We start from the raw sequence: 25,822 nt of genomic DNA on the forward strand, positions 1-25,822 counted from the left end.
CCTAACAAAGGAAAACTAAACAGCTCTCTTTGTAACACCCTTTTACAGATATTAAGACCATTACGCCAACTCTCCTCAGTATTCTCTCTCTCAAATCAAATGAATCCCATGTTTCTTTTATCCTCTTAATCTTTGCAGTTATTGTTCTCAATCCCCTAATTAGTTTTAGTAGGAATTAATTTTAGATGGAATTATACACCTTTTCTCAGTAGGAGGCAAAGAATTTACAATAGCCAAGCTAAATTCCCTTTAGCACTAAGAAAAATGAAACAGATTGTCACACCTGACATCGCATTTGCTCTGTGTTATATGTATTTACAGCTGTAAACACCTGACAAATTCAAATTTTTAATTATACTGTCAATTTCAGTCCATACAAGAAAATAAATTTCTTCAGTTCTTATACTGCTGCAGTATCTGAATTTATGCATACATTTAGGAAGACTGCTCAAAACCAGCATCTTTTCTGTTCCATCTTAGAGGTGAGGAGTCATGGAATAAACCATCATCCAGAGCCACATAAAATTAAATTTAAAAAGTCAGGAGCTGAGTACAGATCTCTTAATTCTCTGTCTTTGCTTAAGGAAATAGATTTCCTTCTAGCAGAAGCTGTGTCTGAAAATGGCAATTGATACATCAATATGGAAAAGGTTTAAAATAGGTATTAGCTATCATTCCCTTAACATGAAACCAAGTTTTGTTTTCACTTAACTGTGGTTAATTAGAAAAAGAATATGTATCAACTGTTCATTTTTATATTAACTCTAACCTTTCAAAACTTTTTTTTAATGTTAAACTTTATAAAGTCAACAATCAAAAATAACCTAAACAAACACAAACTTCCTATCTCTCCAAAGCAGAAACAAATGACGAAATACTTGTCCTACAAAATTTGTCTGAACTTTGCTGCTACCTTCATTTAGAAAGAAAATTTTTAAACACCCCATGAGAATACTCACCTTGCTTTCTGATCCATTGTTTTCTCCTCCATTAGTCATTAGTTCAAGGATTTCAGGAAGGTGACCTACTAGGGCATCTAACACCTATTTAAAGAAAGGCTGCATGAAAGACGTCTGTAAAGGAACTCAACTCCATTTTTAACTCTCACCAGTGTATCCCTGATGACATCTCTTAAGTTACTGCTCTCTCATGTGGAAAAATAAAAAGGAGAGTAATTGCATTGATGAGGACTGGGATTTAAAACTGATATTTTAATGTAGTAAGTAATATAAGCATTACAGGTCTCAGTTTTTATGTGTGTGATCAGACAAATTTTCTAAACTGTCCACAGAATTCAGTATTATAAAATGCAAATTCACCCTTATGGAAGATCTCTATTTCATCAGGACTTAAGAGCCTCAGCAAACAAAACGAAATACTTTTTTATATTTGTCAGTTGTGTCTTAAAAGCAATTTTTCCTGGGTTAATAAAAAATGCAGCTGATAGACAAATAGAATATATAGCCTACATTAATAGACTAACCCTACTTTCAAACATTGTGAGACCTTTAACTTGGCTAGGAGAGTACATAACTGACTATTTTTTGTGTGGTCTGAGGTGGTATATAAGATAAAGCTCCATATATTTGTTATTATTCATATAAACATACAGAGATCAAAACAAGGGATTCTTCAAGATCACCAGATGCTTCTAAGTCTCAACTTTCAGGTGTTCAACTTGAGGAATCTTCAAACATGGGTCAGAATTTCATAAACTGTAAATAGATGTTCTACAAACACTATTAATTTCCTTGAAAACATCCAACAAAAGCTACTGAATGAAAAAAGAGCACTTGAATGCAAAACTCATTTTTCCATGCTATATCCAAAGACCTCACAGAAAACAAGAAAGATCAGCTGCTGGAGTGACTGGTATGAGAGCAAATGGTGATTTTGTCTCAAACATAAATATGTCTCTTTTTTCTGTCCAAAAAAGTCGCACCATGTTAACTGCAATATAACTGATTCATGTTCTATGCAGGTTACTTTGGACCAAAACTCTTTCTATAAATCTTGATCTTTGAACCATACACAGCTTCTTCATCTCCTCTTCAATTGGACAATAAAAATAAAACAAAGCAAAAAGCCTTGAACACTATCAACTATTATTTTAATGTAGTACCAAACCCAAAACTTTTTAGAGTTTGTAAGGCAGTAAATAATACAGCAATTTTAACTATTTAGAATTAGTATTTTTATAAGCTAATAAATTAAGTCTGGGTTTACTAAATTCAAACACCTTCCTATTTTTCACAGAAGGCTGGCATTTTTATGCAGCATCTGTGCAACAGAAGTAAAAGCTGTTAATCATTTCAAATTGTTACTGTACTGTGTTACTGAAGAGTTATTAAACATGAAGATCATCTGCCTAGATGTATCAAGCAAAAAAAAGTTCCAATAAAAGTGTATTACCTCCAGTGACTCATCCTGTAATAGCGTAACCAGCTCTTTATGTATTGTATACACATCAGAATTTAAAAGCTTAGCAACCTAAAAAATGACAGTAAGACAGCAAGGTGAAACATTCTTTAGTTCTATGGCACAACACCGCATCTGCAAGCATGGAGACACAGAAAGAATTGTTTAATATCAGCCTCCTAAAGTTGTGTACTTTCCCACTGAACACATTAAAAATACGCTTATATAAAGAACATGAGTCAAGAAACAGGTCTATTATCTAACTATAAAACATGCTTTTAGAATTAACTCTATTTCACATCTACCAGAAATGTTTAAGGCTGCACTGCAAGGCTAGAAATTTCCTAGTGGAATATTCAAATGTTGTAAATTAGGAGAGTTAAGAGTCAGCCTGCCGTATAATTTACAGAAGATAAAATGCAAAAATTTTCTTAGCCTGTGCAGGATTTTAAGCTTCCCCAGCCTTCCATCTGAAGTTTTCACTCCTCACTTCTACTGGTTTTTGACTGTGACTTATGTGATTCATAAGTCTCATGTAAAATTTTAAAAAACACTAGCACTCCATTTCCATGCAACTAAAAAGGTTTTATAGCAAACATAACACAAACTTGAGGAACGAGATTTTTTTTTGCCCCAAGGAATATTCAGATAATGTTTTTTAATGTCTTTTTTAAGCCAAGTGAAAATAAGAGCTTACTTCCAATCAAGATGTAGCTTTAAGGCTACAGGCACTTTTATTTATGAAAAAGTAATCCACCTAGCAGTGAATGACATAAATTACTCATTTTTGTCTGTCACATGGCTTCCTAGTTATGGTGTTAAAATTAAATCAACGAGAACTAAATGTACATTTAGACCAAGGTATAATTTTACAGGATTTTTTAAATTATCTAAAATACTTTCCTTATATGCAGACAGTACCTTAATAGTGTTATACTTCTAAAAAAATATTATGTCAAATTACATGCTAATTTTACAACTTCAACCATTATGTTGGATTATCATTCATTAAAAAAAGGCATCAACAGGTAATGAGAACTGGAAATCCACACATCTTGCTTATAATGGTGGAAATAAAGGCATTTTTTCCTCTTCTACTCATTTAAATGTTTTCAGCAAAGTGCTTAATTTACCAATTTCCCCAGCAACAAAATGGGATCAAAGCTGAGCTGAAGCACTGAAACACAAGGATTTTCAGTAAAAGAATATGAAAACATTGAAGATTTCCCTATATGGGTTTCTATACTCAAGAGAGTGTATTTTAATTTCTGGCATTCAGCCCCTGTAGCTTTTACTACCTATGCATTGGTACATTTTTAAAAGTCTAATGAAAATAATGGAGTAGAACTTACATAAGCCAAATGGAAACATAAGACTGCATACCCTGCTACATCTGCATACATTTCCAAGTAGTTTCATATTAAATTGAGCATTTAATTTAGATTTGTTCCACATAAATACTCCTTGCAGAACACCAGCACATACCAGCAAGCTACAGTTCTAAAGGTTTTCAGGCACAAATGGGGCAAGTTCCTTTCTCCCATTTGTCTATTTTCTGATAGCACTGAAAAACTTCAAATATTGTAATTACTACATTTGGATTTTTGTGGTACTATATTATTAAAAGTTTCTTCTAGCTTGTGCTCATTAAAATTTGACCTAGCAATAGTCTTTTGTAGCCTAATGTCACACAACTGAAATAAAAAAAGCTATATGCAGGGGTTGGAAGGAACTGAACACTGTTGACAAACTACATAATTTCACTATGTTTTCTCAAGTCTTTTTATTTTGGTTGCACAGTCACAAATGCAAGCTTAAAGAAGAAAACAAAATAAAATAAACCCATGTGAGCAGCAACAACGAATCATTGTAGACTTACTTCTAAGAAGCTTGTGGCCATGGTATATCTGACAGTAACTTCAGGGTCATGACAAAGGCAGAAGAATATAGAATAAAGTTCTAAATGGAAGTTCTTTGGATCCACAAAAACAATCATGGCCTGTGGAAGGAAAAAGTCCTTTTTTAGCTACACAGCTAAAGGATCACACTATCAGAGATTATCAGATGATCTTGAGAGATAACACGTTGTTATTTTAAGGAGGAAGTGTGGAGTTTTTGTTGGCCTTGTTAAAACACAGGCATCAGATGAAATCCGGAGCTGAGAACTAAACTGAATTTACATATCTTCCAGACATGCTGCAGGCTTTTTTTTCTTAAGATAAAGACTAAAACCATGAGATATAAAACCACAATTTCATAAATATTGTTAATGTTTCTGCACTCTAGCAAAAACTGCAACTGGATACTTCAAAAACAAGGAACATTTTAGCAAGCAGTAAAGCAAGAATCTGAATTTTTCTATGATTATGTTTGTACATACCTAGGGTTTGCTCAAATAAACCAACAGATGTCTACCTACATACAGTGTGCTTGCCATTAAAAGGCAGAAGAAAAAATAGTTCTCTACTGGCACTTGGTGCAAACATGTTTTCATTGAATACAAATGCAGAATGTCAAAATACATAGTGAATTTACAGAAACACAACTGATATATTTAAAGGTCTCACACAAAATTGAAAAGACCTTCTGTAGACAGGCAGGAACACCACTAAAACATCAACCTAAGCATTCAGTTTCAATCTTCAGCTCCCCAGAATGATGTGACATGCAGGGAGTGTGAAAGTGTAGATTCAAGTGGTTTGAAACTGGGGACTCTTTAAAAGACATTTTCCCAAATCCTTTGTGCCAAGAGTTTGGAGAAAATGTGTAGGAAAGAATAAGATCAGTAAACTCTTAGAACACCATTTCCTCAGTCAAAATTTGCCAATAATTTTCTGAGGCTCTGCAAAGGATAATATTTCCTGCTAACTCTTTTGGTCAACCTCATTAACTGAAACTTTGCAGAAAAGAGCTAAAATCTAGCTAACAATGAACAAATTGGGAATAACTCCTCTATCACTCATGTAGTCCTATTTACTGAACTATATGCATGATAAAAATTAATATTAAGACTTAAAATATTATTACTTACAGGAAAATTGTAAGCACAGTTCTTCCTCACTGAAATATACTTCTTTTCCTGCTCCAGAGTTTGCAGATGTAGTTGATTATCATTGTGTCCATTTTCCTGCTGTAAACCCAGGGTGGAAAGCTTCTTATAAAATTCCAAAAACCGCAAGTGCTGTTCAGGAGTAAAAATGCCTCAAAAAAAGAAAAAAAAAAACCAAACAAAACAACAAACTTTCCTCATTACAAATGCTATTAATAATGTACCCAAACAAATCTTATTTTAAAATCCATCAAATATCTTGATTTTATCCCTCCTCTCCCTCCCACACCCTTGAATCTAGAAGAGTACGATCAGTACAAATACTGGGAACACACTGGAATGTAACTAGCAAGAAGAATTCAAAAACTACTAGTGCATTAGTAATAAGAGAAAAATCAAGGAAAGGCTCCATTTTCTACTTCAGAGAGAGAGAAAAGCAAACAGTGATTGGTACCAAAGAAGGCTGAAATGTTTAGTAATTTTATTTTCTTTTTCAAATGCTCTAGTATCATCAGGCTGAGCACAATTAATAACTGTGACAATGATTCAAGCTTTAAGTAGAGAAGCAATAAGTCAGTGGATCTTAAACAAGAGGTTTTCAAAACATGCAGAGTCAGATGTGCTTCATTCCAGTATTCAAAATACTTAAGTACTAGTTGCTGAAATCTTAAATAAGTCAAACAAAAGAATAAAAAAGGGCTGAAGTGGTACTGATACTTAATACTTGGATAGAGAAAGGACAAGCCATATAATTAGATAAGTCAGGTTACTTGCACATGTTCAAAAAAAATCGAAACAAAAAAATCTACTACTAAATACCAAAAAAAACCCCCAAAATAGCAGTAGCCAACATGGCAAAAGAAAAACTTGTCAAACTGATTCAATTTCCTTCTAGTGTGGGATAACAGGACCTATGCAACATAAGAGGCAGGAAAGGTCATGACTTTCACAACAAGGGAAGAGGAATAAGGGACTAAAAACTCTAAAGTGCTCCAGAATTGCTTGGAAAAACTACTAAGAGAAAGCTACCCATGGAAAGCTGACAAGATAGGCAACTGTATAAAGAAAGTTCTACCCTAGCTGTGGTACTGTTCATTGATTTTCTGGATGCTGGACAAGAGACTTTGCTTATTCAGTATTCTGAATGCATTAACCAAGGACAGAGACTGCTTATTCTTCAGAAGGCAGAGTTGTAAATGATTTTAAGTAACTTGACATACGGTCTTAAAACGTTAGACTATTATTCCATTAGGACAGCAGTAAGGTACCATGCTTAGCCTGATCTGCATCACCTGCACAAGGCCAGGAAAGAGAAACCAGCTGCTATATCTATTTTTTCAAAAAGGCAATTTTTCATACTGAAACATGTGAGCAACAATGTATCTGGCAAGACACTTGAAGTAACCCTTTCACTTTGTTCAGCTCTCCTAAGGCGTAACACTTCCAGAAAAATATGAATTTGTCAGATGGAGTTCAGAGGTGAAGAAAGATCAGGAATTAGTCATTCAACCTAGAGAAAAGAAGACTGGGAAAACATGATAAATACAGGATGGACTCTCCTAGCTCTCTGTTTCTGAAAGTAACAGTTTGGCTCTGTGGAACAGCCATTTCAAGCAATTTGTAGTGAAGCAATGGTCATTTTGACAGTCTCTAACATAATCATGAAGGATGATTTTAAAGACCTTTAGGAAAGATCAAAGGTTTTAAAGAGCCTAGGGGGAAATTATAATGTAAAGCCATGATTCTGTGCTGCTCCTCCACAGGTAATATATGGTGGGCAGAATAATCAAGGAAAGATGTCCTGGTGCTCAAGTGAAAATTCAAGCACAAATTATGGGTACAAAAATTATGAGTACAGATTTGGCCTCAGCTGCCACTGGGGAATCCACAGGCCATTAAGTCTCCTTTCTTCCCTGAAGTTCCTTATTGACCACACTCTGTACTGTGCCTTAAAAAGGAGAGCAAGCACAGAAATGAACACACAAAGCTAACATCATACTGTTTTCAAAGGTTTCTAGTTTCAAAAACGCAGTCATTCAAATCACAAGCTCCAGAATACCAAAATAAATCAGTCAAACCAATCAAACACCATGTTTCCATCTTTGACCCTGTCTAAACAAAACAAAAACAACAAACAATAAGCAGATGGTCACCCTAAGAGGAAATTTCCAAAATCTAACTAACTACCATTTCATTTGATACACGCAAATCTGGGTATTTTCCAAAGGGCTCGAATTCTCCAATCTTCCCTTATTTTTAATATTTTTAAAAGAAATTAAATCATACCATATAATCCATTACACAGTTTCCCTAAATGGAAAGATAAAGAAACTAAAATAGATTCATCTGCTTTGAAGGATTTTTCACAGAACGATTTCACTAATGGGAGAACAGTTTGACTCCGATCATCTGAAAAACAAAAGAAATTTTCAGTTAGCCATTTGTCAACATTTTAAAAAAGCAGAGACTGAACTTCTGTAATAAATTAAGAAAAATTTCATTTAACATTCTCAGGATTACTTCTGGCAGGCACTCACTGAAGGTACAAAACAACAGGTAAAGAGAATGATGAACATGCTAATATAATATAGGTCCTAACTTTAGTACCTTGCCTGTTATGTTCATTTGTTTGTTTGTTGCTAGGGAAAAGGCATCCCCCAGTAAAGGATGAGGCAGAGAATAAACAGTCACTACCTCCTCCATTCACCAAGAATATAGAGAAAGAATACTGCAGTACTCATTGTGTAAGATTTCCTACAATAGTAGGAATACAGGGAGATCAAGACTGAACATGACTGTGACAGCAAATAGAAAAATCTGGATATGCTCCAAGTTAATTTTTTAAACCTACTGAGAAGTGTTTCAAAATATTTCGGTATACAATAAATTCACAGAGAAACAAAATAGTTAAGCACACAGGAAAGAAATTAAATAATCTAGAAACCAAAGTCAAACACTCTGCCTCCTTATAAAATAAAGGAGGAAATGTTTAAAGAAATTTATATATTTTGACTTATTTTAAATAAAATCACTGTATTAAAATGTTTGAGTTTTAAATGGAATATGATTTTTTAATGGTAGATCAACAGCAAAATTCAGTAAGTAATTGTGGCTGAACAAAGTTAGGTTGGCCTGTAGAAATATTATGATGTTGTGGGAGAGAAACTCTAGGATATAATTTGGGGTCACCTACCTTCAAAAGTGTTCATTTTCTAGTTCAGTCATGAAAGCAAAACCCACAGAACCCCAATTTCTAGAAACACATTCCTTACAAACCTGTAAAGAACCCGATTGCTTTCTCTACACTTTTTACAATAACTCAAAGCAGTAGTTCTAGCAGGGGTTGGGGGAGGAGGAGTGAAGACTGAGAGGTGCAAAGAGAAGCACAAACCTGACAGCATCAATCCAAAGGCTCAAGCATTAGTAAATTAACCTACTATCACACTTACTGATATAAACACTAACTGCTAAAAAGTCCTTTCACAGTACTCTTCCCAAAACTGTATTTTTTTCCTTTTCCCCTCCTCTGCATGGCTTAATTATGACCACATATTGTGGTAATTCATCACCAAGTTCCTGCACAGTATATATTTGTTGAGCCAACATTTTGTATTCTGTGTGTTGATAGCACTGCATTCATTAACTAAATACGAGCAACACAATATTCCTATAATTTATACAGTAATTTTAATAATTCCATTTAGGCACATCACATTACAAACTTGGAATATGGTAACTGATTTCGTGGACAACTAGTCCACCTCCCTTAAACCTCTCTGCATATAAAGCACTGCAAGACATGAAAGATAAGGAAATATAAAGGACAAAGCAATAAACAGAATAAAATCAGAAATGTCTGAATAATGCAGACAGAACCAAAAGCATTTAAATACAATTACAAGATGCACTAGAGCACTAAGAATTGGGCCAGTAAGCCTAAATTAAATTCTCACCTGCATCAAACATATCAAGCAGATTCACTAAGGTCTCAAAAGCTGCCAGGCGTACACTGCTGCCCTCATCTCTTGCCAGTTCCACTAACTCAGGAAGCACCACAGTTTTTGTTAGTTCTGTCCTGCAACATGAAGCAAGCAGTCAAAAGAAAACTTACAATGCAACAATACTGCCACTGCAAAACAGAATTCTTCCTTGAAATACTCATTTAGATATTTTTGGTTAGCCAAGAAGGAAAAACTGACAAAGTTCTAAGGATATTAAAATAAAATAAAAACCTCCAGTCAATCTCAGGACTTTTCTGCGTCAAGCAAAGTAACACACAAATTTAAAATGCGAAACTTCATCACTAAAAAGACATTCAAATTAGCTCAAAAACAAATTAGAGAAAATTTCACTTTGTCTCTAAGAAAATTCTTATGATCAAATATGCTCAATATGATGGTCCAAAGCCAAAAGGTATTAAGTATGAGCCATGTTGGACTGAAGTGTCTGGAAATTTTACACATCAAAGATAAGCCTTCTTTACAGAGAGCATCTACTGCTCAGAGAAAATGTGATTTCCCAATTAGTCCAAACACTGTTTTTTAGCCTTGGTTTAAAGTAGTAAAGAAAGGGTTCTGCTTGTCCTTTTTTTTCCCTGGTGGGTACTGACCTACTAATATACTACTAATACTTAACTCCAGGATAATGAAACAAAAATGCTCAAAATATCCCTTCTGATCAGACTGAAGTAGTAACAGCTGCCCCTTCTGTAAGTCAACATAAATATCAATCACATCAAATGTTTTTAATTAGCATCAAAGTGATTTGCACCTTACAGTTTATTATTGCTATCAGCAAATCAAGAGGTAGCTTAACAGTATTCTTCCAAGCAAATGATTAAACATTCAAATAAAATTATGAGAAAATTATAGATCATTTATTGGCAATATCTCTAACTAGTAAAACTAAGCATTTGGAGTATTGTCATATTACACCTTCAATATTTACATAAAAATCTGCATGTCTGTTTAGTTATTTGTCTTTATTTACCTGCTACCTGTTCATCCCCAGTATGAAACATGGGAATAGCTTCCATACTGAAAATACTGAATGTCCACAATTTCTTAGGAGATAAATAAGCTAATGCATTGAGAATGGATTAAGTAAAAACTTCGGACAGAGAACAGTCTATACAAATATATTAATGCTAAAAATAAAAGTTGGCGAGGAAGGAATCAAAGAAAAATAAACAGGACAGACCACTAATTGATAATGAAGTATTTAGCCCTATCAAACCCACTATTCCAAAGCTGGGTGAATTACCAGTAAAGTTTTCATTTCCACTGCATAACACACAAAATTTTTTAAAACTTTCAACTCCCACGTAGAATAAATGAAATTTAGTTGATTTTAAAGACACTTAACAGAATTCGGAAGATTTCATTTCCGGTGTGGTTACTTTAGTATAAGATTTAGTCACCTTGTAACCACTGAAAACAATGTCTTCATTCTTCTTTCACACTGTTTAATGTATGTTAAACTTAAACTGCATTTGGAGGAATGAAGAAAATTACACAAATGTTCACAATTTGAATTATTATAAAAATGAATTATTATTTTAACACCTAAGTGTTCATAAACCTATTTTAGGTGTAAAATAAAAATGCTGAAAGCAAAGTCATACAGTCATACAAACTGTGAGTGCTTCCTAAAAGCTACCACCAAAATAATTTTCTTAGCTGTAAGAAATATTCTCTAACTATATGCATATCCTAGATAAGGGATACTTCACTCAGAATAACATATTTGTACTGCTTTTAAAAAAAATTCCTGTATTATGCTTCACAAATCATTTTCAAAGCCAAATTCATATGCTTAATTCTCAGCTCTTGACTACAGCAGAGATTGACTGAGAATGGTAAAGGAATCCATGGAAATAGAGACAATATCTCAAGCTTAAGACACAAAAAAATCTCATGGGATTGAGCAAGAACAAAGGAGATAGATGAGAACAGACAGCCTAAGAATGACCAGGGTGGAAAAGGGTAGGACTACAAATTCAATAAAAAACAGAAATAGAGAGAAAGGGGAAAGAAATCTAAAAGCAAAAATTGCAAAAATTTCTGTGGGTTTCCAATTTGGTGGCATCAAAAATCTTCCAACTAATATGACAGATAGAAACATCTTTCCCTCAAAACACAGTAGTTATGGAATAAAAACACCAGGCTACTCCCTGAAGATAAAGAGGACCCTCTCTCTCATCTTTAATATCCCACTAAACAGAATTCAATTTTCTGATACATAAAGATACCCGAGACCCATGCATACAATAAAAATAAACACAAGTTCAAATTATTTCAGTAATTCAGTTTAGCAAACTGCATGTTAAATTCCCAGTTTCACATATATCAACAGTACTGACAAATAGTACCTTTCTTTTCTTAAATCACAAGTTCTTTTATATTGAAAGACATTTAATATGGCAAATGTTAGAATGCTTTATCATGCTAGCCTACATTTTGATAAAAAAAGAGTAAGTACAAAAAAAAATGAGCAACTTTACTGAGATGAGTAATAATGTTTTCAATATTATTCCTCTGAACTTTTGCAGGACAAAGACCTCGCAGAAGAAGTGCCTAAAGCACACAGATAAGATTATTTTGTGTGCAATAAAGACAGTTTTTCTAGGAATCTAGAAATTACTAACCTACATGACCTTACCAAAACAAAGACAAATTAAGTACATAACAGCAATGCTTAGCTCTTTCTGTGAATTCCCTATATCTCTGTACTCCCTAACCACATTGCTTCAGGAGTTTCTGGTGGTTTGGTTTGGAGGGCTTTTGATGTTTTGTTTGTTTTTTTAATAACTCAGAATCTAAACCACAATATTATTCTCTGTTAAAAAAAAAAATCATTCCACAGCTCCAGGAAAGTATCCTTTCCCTGAACACCTGTACTAACTGGTGTTCAGGGAAAGTGTGTACTAACCTGTACACACTTAATGTATCTTTCACCTTATATTTCAGTTTCAGCCTCATCCTTGAATTTGCTCGTAGATTTACAATTTTAAAAGCCAGAGGGACACTCAAGATCTAATCCATCTCTGCTGTCTAGCACCGGGTAGAGAAAGTTACTTGACAAATTTTCAAGTCTGCAGAAGAAGTTACAGCTTTTTTTTCCTCCCTGACAAAATAATACGTAGAGAGACCTCAAATTTTAAAATATTTAAAATACTCAGAGACCAATCCTTTGTGCAATTAACATTTTCTCTTATTAAAGTTCCAGACTTTTTCATTCCTATATGTGAATACTGAAGGTGTTCAAGCTTTGAGTAGAAGTTGATACTGAACTGAAATTGGCTTACGAAACCCATTTAGCATCCTTTCTCAAAACACTGCACAGTAATTATTGTAACTGCTAATACTTGTCAGAATTTTAAAATAAGCCAAATACCACCAATGGCTAATCGAGATGATTTCAAGAAGCTATAGATGAAGTCATTATTTACAAAGTACTGTTGGGTTTATGGTTCAGCAATTTTCCCACAAAAGAGAACGAAAAATCTAAAGTGGTAAAGAGAAAACTGCCAACAGCCAATTCCTAAGAACACATCGTACACTCCAAATTCATTATTAAGTATGCATGAATTCAGCAATTTAAAAGGGAGTTTTTAGGTTACCACTTTAGAGAAAAATTTTGCATTTAAGATCAGTTAGGCAAATTGTACTCACCCTATTCCTCGAGCTACATGTTCCAGCTGCCGACACATGCAAGTTCTAACTTCATATTCCACATCCTGGCACAGTGATTTTACCAAAGGAAGAACCTCTCTTTTGATACTAAAAATGTAAACATTTTTTATAAATATATAGAACAAGAATATACAAAACCTGTTGAGTAGTACTGAACTTTACTCATGTATTACTTGCTTATCCCATATATTACTAATTTATCACACACAGTAAATTATTTTTCTGATAATTTGCAATTAGAAAAGAATAGTGTACATTGAATGCAAATATGTGCTACAAAGAAACAGGAAAAGGAATATTTACTTTCATCATCATTTCCTCATATTTCATCTATTATATCTTATAAACCACAAAAATAGTAGGTGGGCTACTGTAGTAGCATGCTGTCCTCATTTTATAACCATCTTCAGTACAATTGCTGAAAAGCCACTGAAAGAATACAAAGAATTATATAAATGGAAATGCAAATCCCAATTAAATGTGGTAATACCTCATCTTTGATATGGTATCACCCAAGACATAATTGAGAAGAACGGAGAAAAATAATTTAATATTAAAAGCTAGAATAGTGCAATGCCTTTATGCAAGTAGACCAAGTATTCATGTTAAATCAATGGCAGACACAAAATAAAAATTTTGGTTTCTATTTCAGTAAAAACACATACTACAACTTGGCAGAATCAGCCATTGTGTTTCCTTTCACTGCCCAAGATTCTGTCATGAATATTCATAAAATACCTCTATACAAATCCTTATGTTATTGCAAAATTCAAGATGAAGAATATGTAGACGCAGACAAGCAAAATTTCAAGCCAGCTTGCACAGCCTCCATTCATTCTAGTGAAAATTAATTTACTTCTTACAGAAAAATTTAGCCTCAAGTTTCAAAAATTTTACAGTCTTGGAAGTTTGGCATTTTAGAATATTCTAAAGTAGGGGCTACATGAAAAAAAAGAAAGACTTTGTAACTTGGAACACTGCTTTGTAACTTGGAACACTGGAACAGACCGTAGAAAAACTAATGTTCTATGACAAGGACAGGATATTAAATAACTTGGGAATAGAATCAAATGCGAAGTTTTTAATTACAGTATAAATTTTGAGGGAAAAATGTGCCATTCTGAAGAAGAAAGTGAAGATATGCTTATATATTGCCTACTCCTGAGGACAGATATGTCTTCTGGACCTGTACCAAGAGCCCTACTGAAAGGGGAATGTGTGTCCTGTGAGTCTGCCACATTCCAAACCTGGAGACCCAGCTCTCTTTTCAGGCCTCTGAGCTGCACTCAAGGCTATCAGATGAACAAGATGTCCCAGAAAATTCTCAGTTATCTTCTTAAAATGTAGCAGCTGTGCACAAAAGGTGCTATTATCAGTTTACTGAAATTCCTTACTGAACAGCAAGGAATCACGTCACAGAAACACAAAAAAGATGTGATTGTTGTGGCTACTAATTAACACTACTGTATTTTCACATAAGATTCCAAGTGATCTGTAAAGTCTCTTATTTCCATGAGAATGTAACATCAAATAAATAAATGCAACTGCTAGGACAGAGTCCTAGAGATTTGGAATATAAAGAATTAGAAGGCTTCAGTGACATCTCAAAAATACTACTCTACCACATTCACTAATTTTTGAATGTCCAACAAGTATAGTCTAAACAGCAAATGAAGATTTAGATAATTTCCTTTTGGCTACTACTAGTTCCTCTTTATTGAAAAAAAACTCATAATCTAAAGAAATTAATTCCTAAATATCTTGTCATGTTGTCCCGTTCTTCTTTTCTGTTATTCTGAATTCTTGCATTTTGGGACAGATCAAAATCATAATTAGAGTGGACTTCCTCAGGTAGACAGTTTCTGTGCATTGAGCAGCCCACAGTGGATTTCTGTTGTGATTCAAAGTCACATTGTGTCAGATTGCCCAGATAGGAAACACATTTGGTGAAGTGGCTCTGCTATTCTAAGCCTGGGTAAGCTCTCCAAGGAATGTTGGAATACCAAAAGCTTTGGGCAGATGAGTTACTCAGATTTACTTTCATCATTGCACCCTCTTCTGTCCAGACTAACAGACACTGAATATAAGGGCTAGATAATATCAGGGAACAGCAGTAGTTCCTGATATATCTACGTTTTTATTAGGGATGGAAAAAACCAGATGTAAATACTAAATTTGGTTACATAATAAAAAGTTAGGAATGGAATTCTTCTGTTTATGACAAGAAACTCTAAGGAGATAAAGTTTTGGTTTGTGTCTGTAAGTTGTAGAGAAATCCACTGTGTGGCTTATTTTCTAGCAAGAAAAACAATATGGAAAAATGGCTTGAAAATGGTATCCATTCAAATCTGTGAAAAGAACACTCAAACTCGAGTTGTAAAATTATGGACATCAGCAACTCTGAACATGCTAGTTAAATAATGAAAGGGATCTGTAAAAAGAGCGCATTTAATTTTTGCAATAAAGTCTACTTTTCTTGTACCAATTTTTGTCCACTAGCAAAGAAATACTGGTTTACACTGTGGAATGAAAATATATTTACAGTCTACTTACATATGAGCTTCAAATTTGTTAGCTACTTTTCCCATGATTTTACAACTAACTAAGCGGGACTGAAGTGTTTGAGAAAGCTGTGCTTTGGAAACAAGTGGATTCAGGATCTACATGAGAAAAAAAAAGAAGAAATATGAGCAAAACAATTTTGAGCATTAAATAAAGTATTCCTCTCCTTAAAAAAAAATCTAGAAAATCATATCCCAAATGTCATTAACCTTTTCACTGAATTAATCAGTACTAACAATAATGGTGCCTATGCACATTAATATTCCATTTTGTTTAGATGACATCTTTAAAATTACATTGCAATTAGATTTTGGAGGTGACTAGAATGATTTCTCTGTGTTTCTTCCAACCTAATTTTTTACCCTTTAGAAGTTTATTTTTTAAACAGTTCTGGATTTGACTCTTATTTAAATGAGAATTTTAATACTACACAAACAATCATATATTTAAATCTCTATGTTGTTTTGAACTATAAACACAGTAAATATGCCTGTTGCAAAACTTTTGAACTTAACAAAATATGAATACTTAAAACGAAAGTGAATAAACTAGCTGACTAAAGGGAATTGGCATTATAACTTAGTGACAGATTTTCTTCTTTCTTGAGCTACACAGTTAAAAATGAAGAGTGTTTGCAGTGCATTAGGGTTCTGGTACATCAAGAACAACTGAAATACACTAAGGAATTGATCTTCAGCATTCAGTTTCATTTAGCAGATATTGGAATTTTAGTCCAATAGTAAACAAAACACAGTTTCTTCATAGACATAGGGTGAGATACTATTCTGTAAACCAAAACAGGATACAGGAAAACACGACTGAGAATATAAAGTGCAGTGGAAGTGTTACAGTGGAGTTTAAGTGTTGCCTTTATTTGCTAAAGAACAGTACTTTTTTTAAGGTGACCTTCCTGTCTCGCCTTTCACACATTCATCTCTTACACTGTGTTCCACAACCATTCCCAGTTTTACAGGTATAGAAGTGCCACAAATCTTACTGAGGTGAATAAAACTTGAAGGGAAATGCAATCTTAGACTCTTAATATTACTTTTTGTTGGCATAAGTGAGAGATTATTATTACCTCATGTCTTACAGTTTCTTTTGGTAAAGCTTCTATTACAGCAAGAAGAGTTTCTAACCATGCATTGCTGACACCTGTTTAAAAGAAATTAATTGTATGTGATATGTTATATTGTACATACAACAACAAACACAAAACATACATCAGTTTTACTTGTTCTGAATTTTTACACACGGCTTCAAGGAGCTATGTATCTGAAAGCCACTAAATTAACATTCAAGACTTCAAAGTAAGAAGTAGGATCAGTAAGAAGCAAACTCTGTCCCCATTTCTTTTCCCTTTCCAATTCCTATATAAAATTAATAATGACTGATCACTTTTTATAGCTAACTTCCCTCTTTTAGAACGATATTCTTTTCTTATGCCCACTGAAACTTTGTCATTTCACAAGGGGCCCCTTTTTTCCTTTGTGTTCTAAAATTAGTGTCAAAGAAATTATACAGAAGAAATGTCAACCATCCTCCCTCCATTTTCTCAGCCACAAAATGTTGGTACTTCAGGAGAAGCTCAGACGCAGTAACAACTATGGGATTTAATCCTTCAGACAAAGTGAGAGGTTTTGGGATTTTCTTTTGCTTCAATCAGAATTACATTTAAATATCAGTATAAAAGTAGTCATCATGCAAAAATCTTTTCATTCATGCAAGTCTAGATACAAAGTCACAGTGACTGCACTCCCTGTTGACACCATATTGCAGGGTCACTAAGGAAACAAAAAATGTAGAAATCATCAGACATCAGAGTAGCTTTAGAGCCCTGACCTGCATCTCTGTGTTCCAGGTTCTGGAGAATGATGTGTAGGAAGGAGTGGGAGTAAGTATGAATGGACACTGACTCCTCTTGCAGAACAGTCAAAAAAGAAACAGCAGCTGTTAACTGCATTTCCACTCCTGCAACATGCAGAACCTCCTGTACAATTACAAATTACAACAATTTAGAGAGTGAGGCAGAAATGCACTGAAAGAACATCCAAATTTTTACATTCACTTTTAGAATTAATATGCAACAATCTGGGTAAACAATAACATTTGTTGTAAAATTATTTTCTCTTAACAGTAATTTATTTCAGACATTAAATTTTCTTATAATACACCACGAATCTTCTCAGAAAAAAAAGTTTGTAATAATATTTTTAGGTCTCATTAATACATATGTGTGGATATTTCTACATTACAAAATGAGAGGTAAAAACTGACCAACCAACAATTGCACTTCTGCTGTTTATGCACATGAATTAAAGAGAAGTTTTTCATTCATTCAGTGAGAGATACTAAAATAGTAGAAGGCAATTTAAATTTCACCCTTTAACAACTAACATGGGATGCAAATAAAAAAGTACAGATATATTACATATATAAGCAAGATATACTAGAATATTTATCTAGCTAACTGAACATTTAGTACTTCTGAGCTTTAACATACAAGAATGCAATTAATTAGGTTGTCTTTAAAATCATCCATTCAAAAGTTAGACAAAGATAATATGTTGAAATGAAATGAAATGAAATATTACTAATTTTTTAAATTTAAAAAAGGCAATTTAAATTTTATATTTCAGGTTTATGCACAGACCTTGCAGGATGCAATCTATGACAGCATTCATTGTAAGTATTAGCAATTGTAAATATCTATCAACTACGTGAACATTCCATTTGTTTATTTTTCTAAACTTATTTCTCTATTATATAAGAAAATAAAAAGTTCATTATTCTACTACTAAAGCATTACACTCATTTTACAAGTGATTCCAAATTCAGTAAGAGTTTAAAGCCCATACTTCCTACTTAGCATTTTATCCATATGGGTTTTTTCTTTTTTTAAAGTGCTTGAGATGAACAGTGTTTTCTCAGACCACTGGCCAAAATTCAAAAAATAAGCTGGTCTTTTAAATTAAAATAAAAATAGGCCTGGATAAGATAAAAAAAAAAATTCATTATGCACCTAAGTGCATGGTTGCTTATGGATTGGACAGGTGCACTCTTCAATGAGATACAAACCAGCTGGATGGCCAGGTCTGAGGAGTGTTGGTGAATGGACTTGCATGCAGTTGGCAGCCAGTCGCAAGTTGGGGTCCCCAGGACTCAGTGCTGAGGCCAGTCCTGTCTAATATCTTAATTAAAATCAAGGAGGAGGTCAGTGGTCTGAGGTTCAGTGAAGGCTACTGTTAGGCTACAGTGAAGGCTACACTCAGGCTACTTGTGTGATCCAAGTGAAGGCTACACTTGGGTCACACAAACCCCATGCAGTGCTACAGGCTGGGGGCAGAGTGGCTTGTGTCACTGAAAGGGTGGTCAGGCATTGGAACAGGCTGCCAGAGAAGTGATGGAATAATCACTATTCCTGGAAGAGTACAAAAGGCATGTGGACATGTTACTTGGGAACATGGTAAAAATGGTGAAATTGGACTTAATAATCTTAGGACTTTTCCAGCTTTAATGATTCTGTGACTCTAAGCATTGTATAGCTGAGACATTTTGATGAAAAAATAGTTTGTAGAGAACATCTGAGAAATTACTACTTGACTTGGTAAAAACCAAGTTTTCATTCTCATTCTACAAATGTCAAGCAGATTGTACATGCATATGTACAATTCCTAGTTTATCTTATTTCAAGGAGAACCATAACTTATCTCTCAAGACCTTTCCCAGGTTTCTTTCTAAAAGGATTCTCTGTAAACTTGCTCCCCCAACAGAAAAAAAACCCAGCACTGTGCTGATTACCAATGAAATATTTGCATTCAATAGCCATGAAAATCTTCTTATTTCCTTATAAGCCTTCTTATTTCCACAGACTATGTCTGTCCTTGTTCCTCCACTGCTATTACAGCCACAGCCAAGAACGAATAAGGACACCTACCAATTTTGTATTTTGAATATTTTTGGGATCAGGATACCTGCCCGTACTGTTCTGGCATTCTGGCTTATGCTTGTTCAAAAAACAAACATCCCCAAGAGAATCAAAAGCACTATCTACATACTGTAGATGTTAATACAGCAGTGCAGACCAGAAAATAATGGAGCAGTGCCAGGCTAACAGTTGGACTGGATGACCTTAAAGGTCTTTTCCAACCTAAAAAATTCTGTGATTCTATGAATTCAGTTTTCTGTACATATTCACTTTGTATGCAATACAAACAGGGTTACTTACCAATAAACAAAGTTTCCAAATAGTCTCCTCCACTGATCCACACAACTCTGGATAGTCATGTGTGAAAACACATTCTCTGGATGTGCCTCCTCATGGACCTCGGGAGACATTGAAATATAAATTTCTAGACTGCTTACACGCCTGCCTGCACTGATGTTAACACTCAGAACTGTACCGTTCCTCATCTGGAAATGTATGGGTCTCCTTTTCCATTTTCATAAAACCCAAGTTGAGTAACTTAAATTTACTTAGTATACATTTATTTATCCAGAAAATAATGTATTTTTCTATATATGGATACTCCACCAATTTTCATTCCACATTAACAGTGCTCTCCCTGTCTATCTTGTTCAGCAAGCATATTTAAAGGCATTTAAGGGTATTAGTGTGCTCTTAACTATTCTAATGTCTACAAGTTAAACTCAGGCATCAAAACTTAAAATATAGAAAGCCTGGTTTATTCCATTAATTGCAAAAAAAAAAATCCACCTCTAGTTTAAATGCACATTTTGTCCTGCAACAACAGAATTCTCTTGAAAGAATGCTGCAAGCAGAAACATAGTCAGATCATTTTAGTAATTGCATTGGTAAGATAGAAATTTTCATTTAAGACTAAAAGACACAGAAATAATAAAGATTTCCGAAGCTCAAGGATACAATGAGAACAGAATAAAATCAATGTTAGGCATAAGGAAGGATGAAAATCACCCCACCTTTCCTTAAACTATGAAATCTTCTATGGAAAAGAAAAGCTTTCAAGAGGAGGTTCGTATATTAGGAAAATAAGTAACTGTGAAAATGAGTTTGGAACTAATCAGACAACACTGAATAAAGCTTGATGTATACACAACAACAATAAGCATAGTTTGCTGCAATCACAGCATTTGGAAAAATCTTTTATTAGTCAATCAGATAGACACCTGCAATCTCCCTCCATCACTTTCAGTTGCAGAGCCCAAAGATGGAAAGGAGGAAAAATACTGTTAACATCATTTGAAAAGAGCCATTTTGTGCACAAAGAGAAATGCTGGCAAGAATGTCTAAGCTTTCCCTAAATCTGCATTTCAATGACTTCCCAGGTTCATGAGGAGGTGCATGCAGAAATCCAGAGTGGGGGTTCTTTATGCAAAAGAGCACATACAAGGATGCAACTTTATTTTAACTGCAGAATTAAAAAAAACCCAATTCCTAGCCTCATTCCTACATTAACATCTAAATTATATACTGTATGTTTGCTTAAACAGCATAACCAAAATACTGACACTTAATTCAATAATTACTTACATGTCACATTTATTAATGTATTGATTTTGCTCATCTCAGACCTAAAACACTTGTGTTATACAGTGTCTTTTATATAATTTTAATTTAATTAGATTTCACAGAATGATAAGCAATTTCCATATACCCATTTCTATACTTCTAGAAGGAACCAGGTTTGTCAATTTTTCATGAATGAAATACAAATTTCGAATGTATCCAGACTGACCATTCCTTAAATTTACTTCTTTCTTCATCTGCCTTACTCTCAGCTCTAATAAAAACATTATTTATTTTTGCTTTGGGTTTCTGCAAGTATGCTAAATAAGTACACTGGTATCCTTATGCAGTTATATGGTGACAGTACTTTCAAACAAACAGCCCTCTGAAACTACTGCACAATTCATTTTTCATGTGCCAATTTGATTTCACAAATGATTACTCCCAATCTAAAGAAGTAGAACCAAGTGCAGTAATTTAAATCAGCTTATTTCCTTGCAATGGCAGATTACATTTGCAAGACTCTTAACCACAGTTGAGTTCAATTATGCCATTACAGACTATAAAAGTTTCCATTTAATGGTCAGGAAGATTCCTCCAATAAAAACAAGGACAAAAAAAAAAATAGGTCAAGTTAATGATGCCAAATAGTGTTTTGCAGTTAAAAGTGCAATGCACATGGCTACAATGGAACTTTACTTCTATTACAGATAAATAATATTAGATAACAGAGCACCATTGAAGAACTGGCTTGTAAGAGCATTGCCACAGAAAGGAACTTAATTCTTATACATTCCACAAAGTTTCAGTTTATAAAGCTTAAACATGAAAGGAAAGCTTGGATTTAGACTGACCTCATTATATTTTATTTTTTTACCTCTGTCTGGAGCCCATTAACGTAGGTTTCATTTAATTTATCATCTAAGAAGGCATCCAGTTTGGGTTCAAATGACACTGTAAGATGAAAACCACACTACTTTTCTCAGTAATTTGCTCAAAGATTGATTGCATTTATTATTAAAGTTGTCTGCTTCATTTCAAATATTTCTATCTTTAATTCCTAATGCTTATTCCTTCATACACTGTTTTCAGTTGAATGTCTTTAATATTATACAGGAAGATACTTTTACAAAGTAAGTAAGTACAGTCTGATCTAAGATCACACTGAGATCCAACTCCCACTGTACAAATACTTTCCAGGCTCTAGGCCCTATTCATGCAAATGATTGTACTTTCAAATACTTTCCTCATTCCTATTTAAAAAAAATTAAAACTATAATCAAAAACTGTATTCCCATATTAGACATTTTACTGAAGACAGGCCAAGACCAGCACTTCTCTACAGCCTGAAAAATAAGGGTAGAAAATCCCCAGTGTTACTTATTCCTCCTTAATTTCAGGAAGAATTCTGCTCTCAAAGTAGCAAACCAGAGGCAGAATTGGATTCAGTACGGTAAGCATAAAAAATCCAAACCAACTTTTCTTGAAGCCAGTAGTTTGGCTCAGAAAAACTGCGTTACATATGTCGGAATAAAGTGGTAATAACTGCAGATACTTGGTGTAAGTTGAAGGGTTTCCATGCACTTTGCAACTTCCAGTGATTCTGCTCAAAGCACTTTTACACTCATAGATGTTTAAGCAAAATGCCTCTTGACCTGCATCTTATAGCACAGAATGTAACCAGAAGCATTTTAATGTTTTCTTAACAATCAGTCAGTCTATACCAGTCCTTAGTCCTGAGGAGAGCTATTTCTTGACCATTTGCTGAATTTAAATAATCAGAAAAAAGTTGGAACAGCTGCTCTCAAGAAACAGGAGTTTCTTTAGAAAACAGAGGTTTCTAAAGAGAATCGCAGAGGTTTTGGAATATAATATGAAGCTGAGAGGTGATGCCTGATATTCACAGAATGGTTGAGGGTGGAAGGGTCTTCTGGAAGTCTTTTTGTCCAATCCCCCTCCTCAAGCAGGGCCAGTTATAGCTAGGACATGCCCAGACTGTTTTTGAATACCTCCAAAGGAGACTATAACAACTCTGAGCAACTTGTGCCGCTACTCAGTCACCCTCACAGTGAAAAAGTGACTCCTAATGCTCAGAAGAAATCTCCTGTGTTTCTTTGCCTCTAGTCCTGTCATGGGGTACCACTGCAAAGAGCCTGACTCTGTCTTTGCTTTGTCAGGTAATTGCATATGTCGATAAAGCCCTCTCCAACCCTCTTCTTCTGCAAGGGGTCTTTAGTGTTATTAAGTTTTGCAATAGCATTTGTGATTTAGTTTGTTCTTATTTGGCTACGGCTGCTCCTTAAACCCCACCTTTAATGAACATTTGTACATTTCTTCTAGGCAAGAGTTGATATGGGAGCAGAGTGGAAATACAGACACAAGTATCTTCTCCACAATCACAGAATCATAGAATGGCTTGGGTTGGAAGTGACCTTCAAAAGTCATCTAGTCCAGCCCCACAGCAATGAGCAGGGTCACCTTCCACTAGACGAGGTTGCTCAGAGTCCCATCCAGTCTGATCTTGAACATTTCCAGGGATGGGACATCCAGAACTTCTGGGGGCAACCTGTTCCAGTGTTTTACCATCCTCATGGTAAAAAATTTCTTCCTCATACCTAGTCTGAATCTCTCATTTAGTTTAAATTCACTGCCCCTTGTTATATCTGAAAATGCACTGCCAAAAAGCGTGTCCTCATCTTACAAGTCCCCTTTTAAGTACTGAAAAGCCACAATAAGGTCTACCCAGAGCCTTCCCTTCTCCAGGTCAAACAACCCAAATATCCTTTATAAAAACATACCTCTACAACATCACATGGTCAGCATGCATCTATCACAACTAGCAGTGATTTACTCCAAATGTGGAGGGTAGCATGTGAAATTTCACAGACAGCTAAAAGCAAACTATACTGTTCTGGACAGCACCATGAAAACCTTAATGTTTGGATGAAAGGAGATTGAGAACATCAGAATGAACCATTATGACTGAATGGTCCTCAAAAAGAAATCTCAAAAAGCTGTCAAAACACTGGTAAATGTTTAGAACTTGTAAGTACTATTAATTCTGCTTTTTCCCCCCCGTTGTAACCATTTTTAAAAAAAACATAATACCTATAATACTTTGTAAATGCAGTGAATTAATATGGAAGATCTATTGGACATAAACCTCCTAAAGAGTGAGTTTGTAATAAAAGGGTTTTTTCCCTTTGTTAAAATACTTAAAACTGGCAGAAAAAGATACATTCAAGCCTCAATACACAAAACTTACTCTGATTTTTGGTAAAACCCGACGAAGTGTTTCTGCAGGATTCTGTCGCATCAGGACTGGCAGATTTGCCACCACACTTGTTCCTTGGATATCCTGACCAGAACTTGCAAAAACATAAACATGTAATACATTACTCACAATGATGATTACAAGCTCACAGCTTTCATTTAAAAAAACCAAAATGAAACCAACAAGAATAAACCTACACTACTCAGGTTTTTCATGTAAGTAAAGAGAGGCATTATTTTTTTTCTATAAAATGTGATAGAAGACAACATTAAAAAAAATCAACCGTGGAAGCTATTATAAATCATTTCTCACATGAAGTGTTTACACTTCAGTATGCAACGCTACTAAACTACAGTTTACACTCTAGTATGCAAAGCTACACTAAAAATAAAATTTTTAGTGTAGCTTTGCATAAAAGTATGAAACTTCTGAAAGATCTTTCCAAACCAGATGATCAAGCAGTGGTCTCATAGAATCTTTGCATTGCATCAATACAAGGGATAAACCATAGGAAGGGGCAAATAGAAGATACATGAAAACGACACTCAACGTACAACATTCTAACAGAAATCTACTCTTATTTCCTTTTTGTAGGGAAAGCAGCAAATGCATACAAACATGATTAAAAAAGCATGAAAAACTTGGTTAAATTACAGATCTTGTACCTTTCTCCTCATTTTGTCTCTCTCAATGGTATCCCACAATTGACAGAAAAAAAAAAAAAAAACCAGGATGGGAAGGAAATGGTAGGCAGCAATAAAAAAAGCATGAGGTGAAAACAAAAGTTACTTAAGTGGAAAATCTCCTAGAATACAATCAGAAAGCAAAAGGGTCTGGATGCCAAAATTAAAATTAAAATTGAACATCAACACATCCTTTTCTTTTGGCAAGGCATGCATACCTTTGTGCTATCCAGTAGTAATGCAAAAGGCCAAGGTAACTTGGAAAAGCTATTTAATTGAAAATTTTATTCATTTTGAATCAAGATGGAAGAAACCCTAACTGCTAAAAAATGAAAACAAAATGCTGCCTTTATCTATCAAAATGTAAAGAAAAGGGAAGCATTTCCCTTTAAAGCAGAAATTCTTAGTATCTGGCTTACTGCCAATTAAGAATGTGAAGCAGGAGGCATTTCAACACCTACACAGTCTGTAATTTTCCAACTGCAGAGATTTTTCTTCTATTTCTACTAAAAGAGCTGCACCATAGATTTTCCTTAAATATTAAAGACTTCAGAATTATAGCAAATTATTGCTAAATGCTTGGATGTACATATTTTTGTACAAATAAACAAATTAAAATAAATGCTCAATCTTTTCTTCAGAGTCACAGTAAGC

The 25,822-nt window shown here is 34.3% G+C and overlaps 1 protein-coding gene across 3 annotated transcripts in view; it reads right to left on the reverse strand.

Moving 5' to 3' along the window:
- PPP4R4 (protein phosphatase 4 regulatory subunit 4) overlaps window positions 1-25,822 on the reverse strand; it is a 64,659-nt gene that overhangs the window by 16,338 nt on the left and 22,499 nt on the right. For 2 of the 3 annotated variants that reach the window (XM_085061487.1, XM_085061488.1), the window contains exons 3-13: window positions 24,477-24,579; window positions 17,566-17,713; window positions 16,805-16,878; window positions 15,715-15,821; window positions 13,141-13,248; window positions 9,421-9,542; window positions 7,754-7,876; window positions 5,450-5,619; window positions 4,298-4,417; window positions 2,413-2,490; window positions 960-1,043 (exon numbers count right to left, since the gene is read on the reverse strand). In XM_085061487.1, coding sequence (XP_084917613.1) covers window positions 960-1,043; window positions 2,413-2,490; window positions 4,298-4,417; window positions 5,450-5,619; window positions 7,754-7,876; window positions 9,421-9,542; window positions 13,141-13,248; window positions 15,715-15,821; window positions 16,805-16,878; window positions 17,566-17,713; window positions 24,477-24,579 — 1,237 coding nt within the window. Of the gene's footprint in view, window positions 1-959; window positions 1,044-2,412; window positions 2,491-4,297; window positions 4,418-5,449; window positions 5,620-7,753; window positions 7,877-9,420; window positions 9,543-13,140; window positions 13,249-15,714; window positions 15,822-16,804; window positions 16,879-17,565; window positions 17,714-19,951; window positions 20,050-24,476; window positions 24,580-25,822 lie in introns of those variants that run through there. The other variant, XM_085061489.1, reaches the window with a different exon arrangement.

This window comes from Lichenostomus cassidix, chromosome 5 (genome assembly GCF_008360975.1).
Source record: "Lichenostomus cassidix isolate B80296 chromosome 5, HeHo_3.0, whole genome shotgun sequence".
NCBI classification, from domain to species: Eukaryota; Metazoa; Chordata; class Aves; order Passeriformes; family Meliphagidae; genus Lichenostomus; species Lichenostomus cassidix.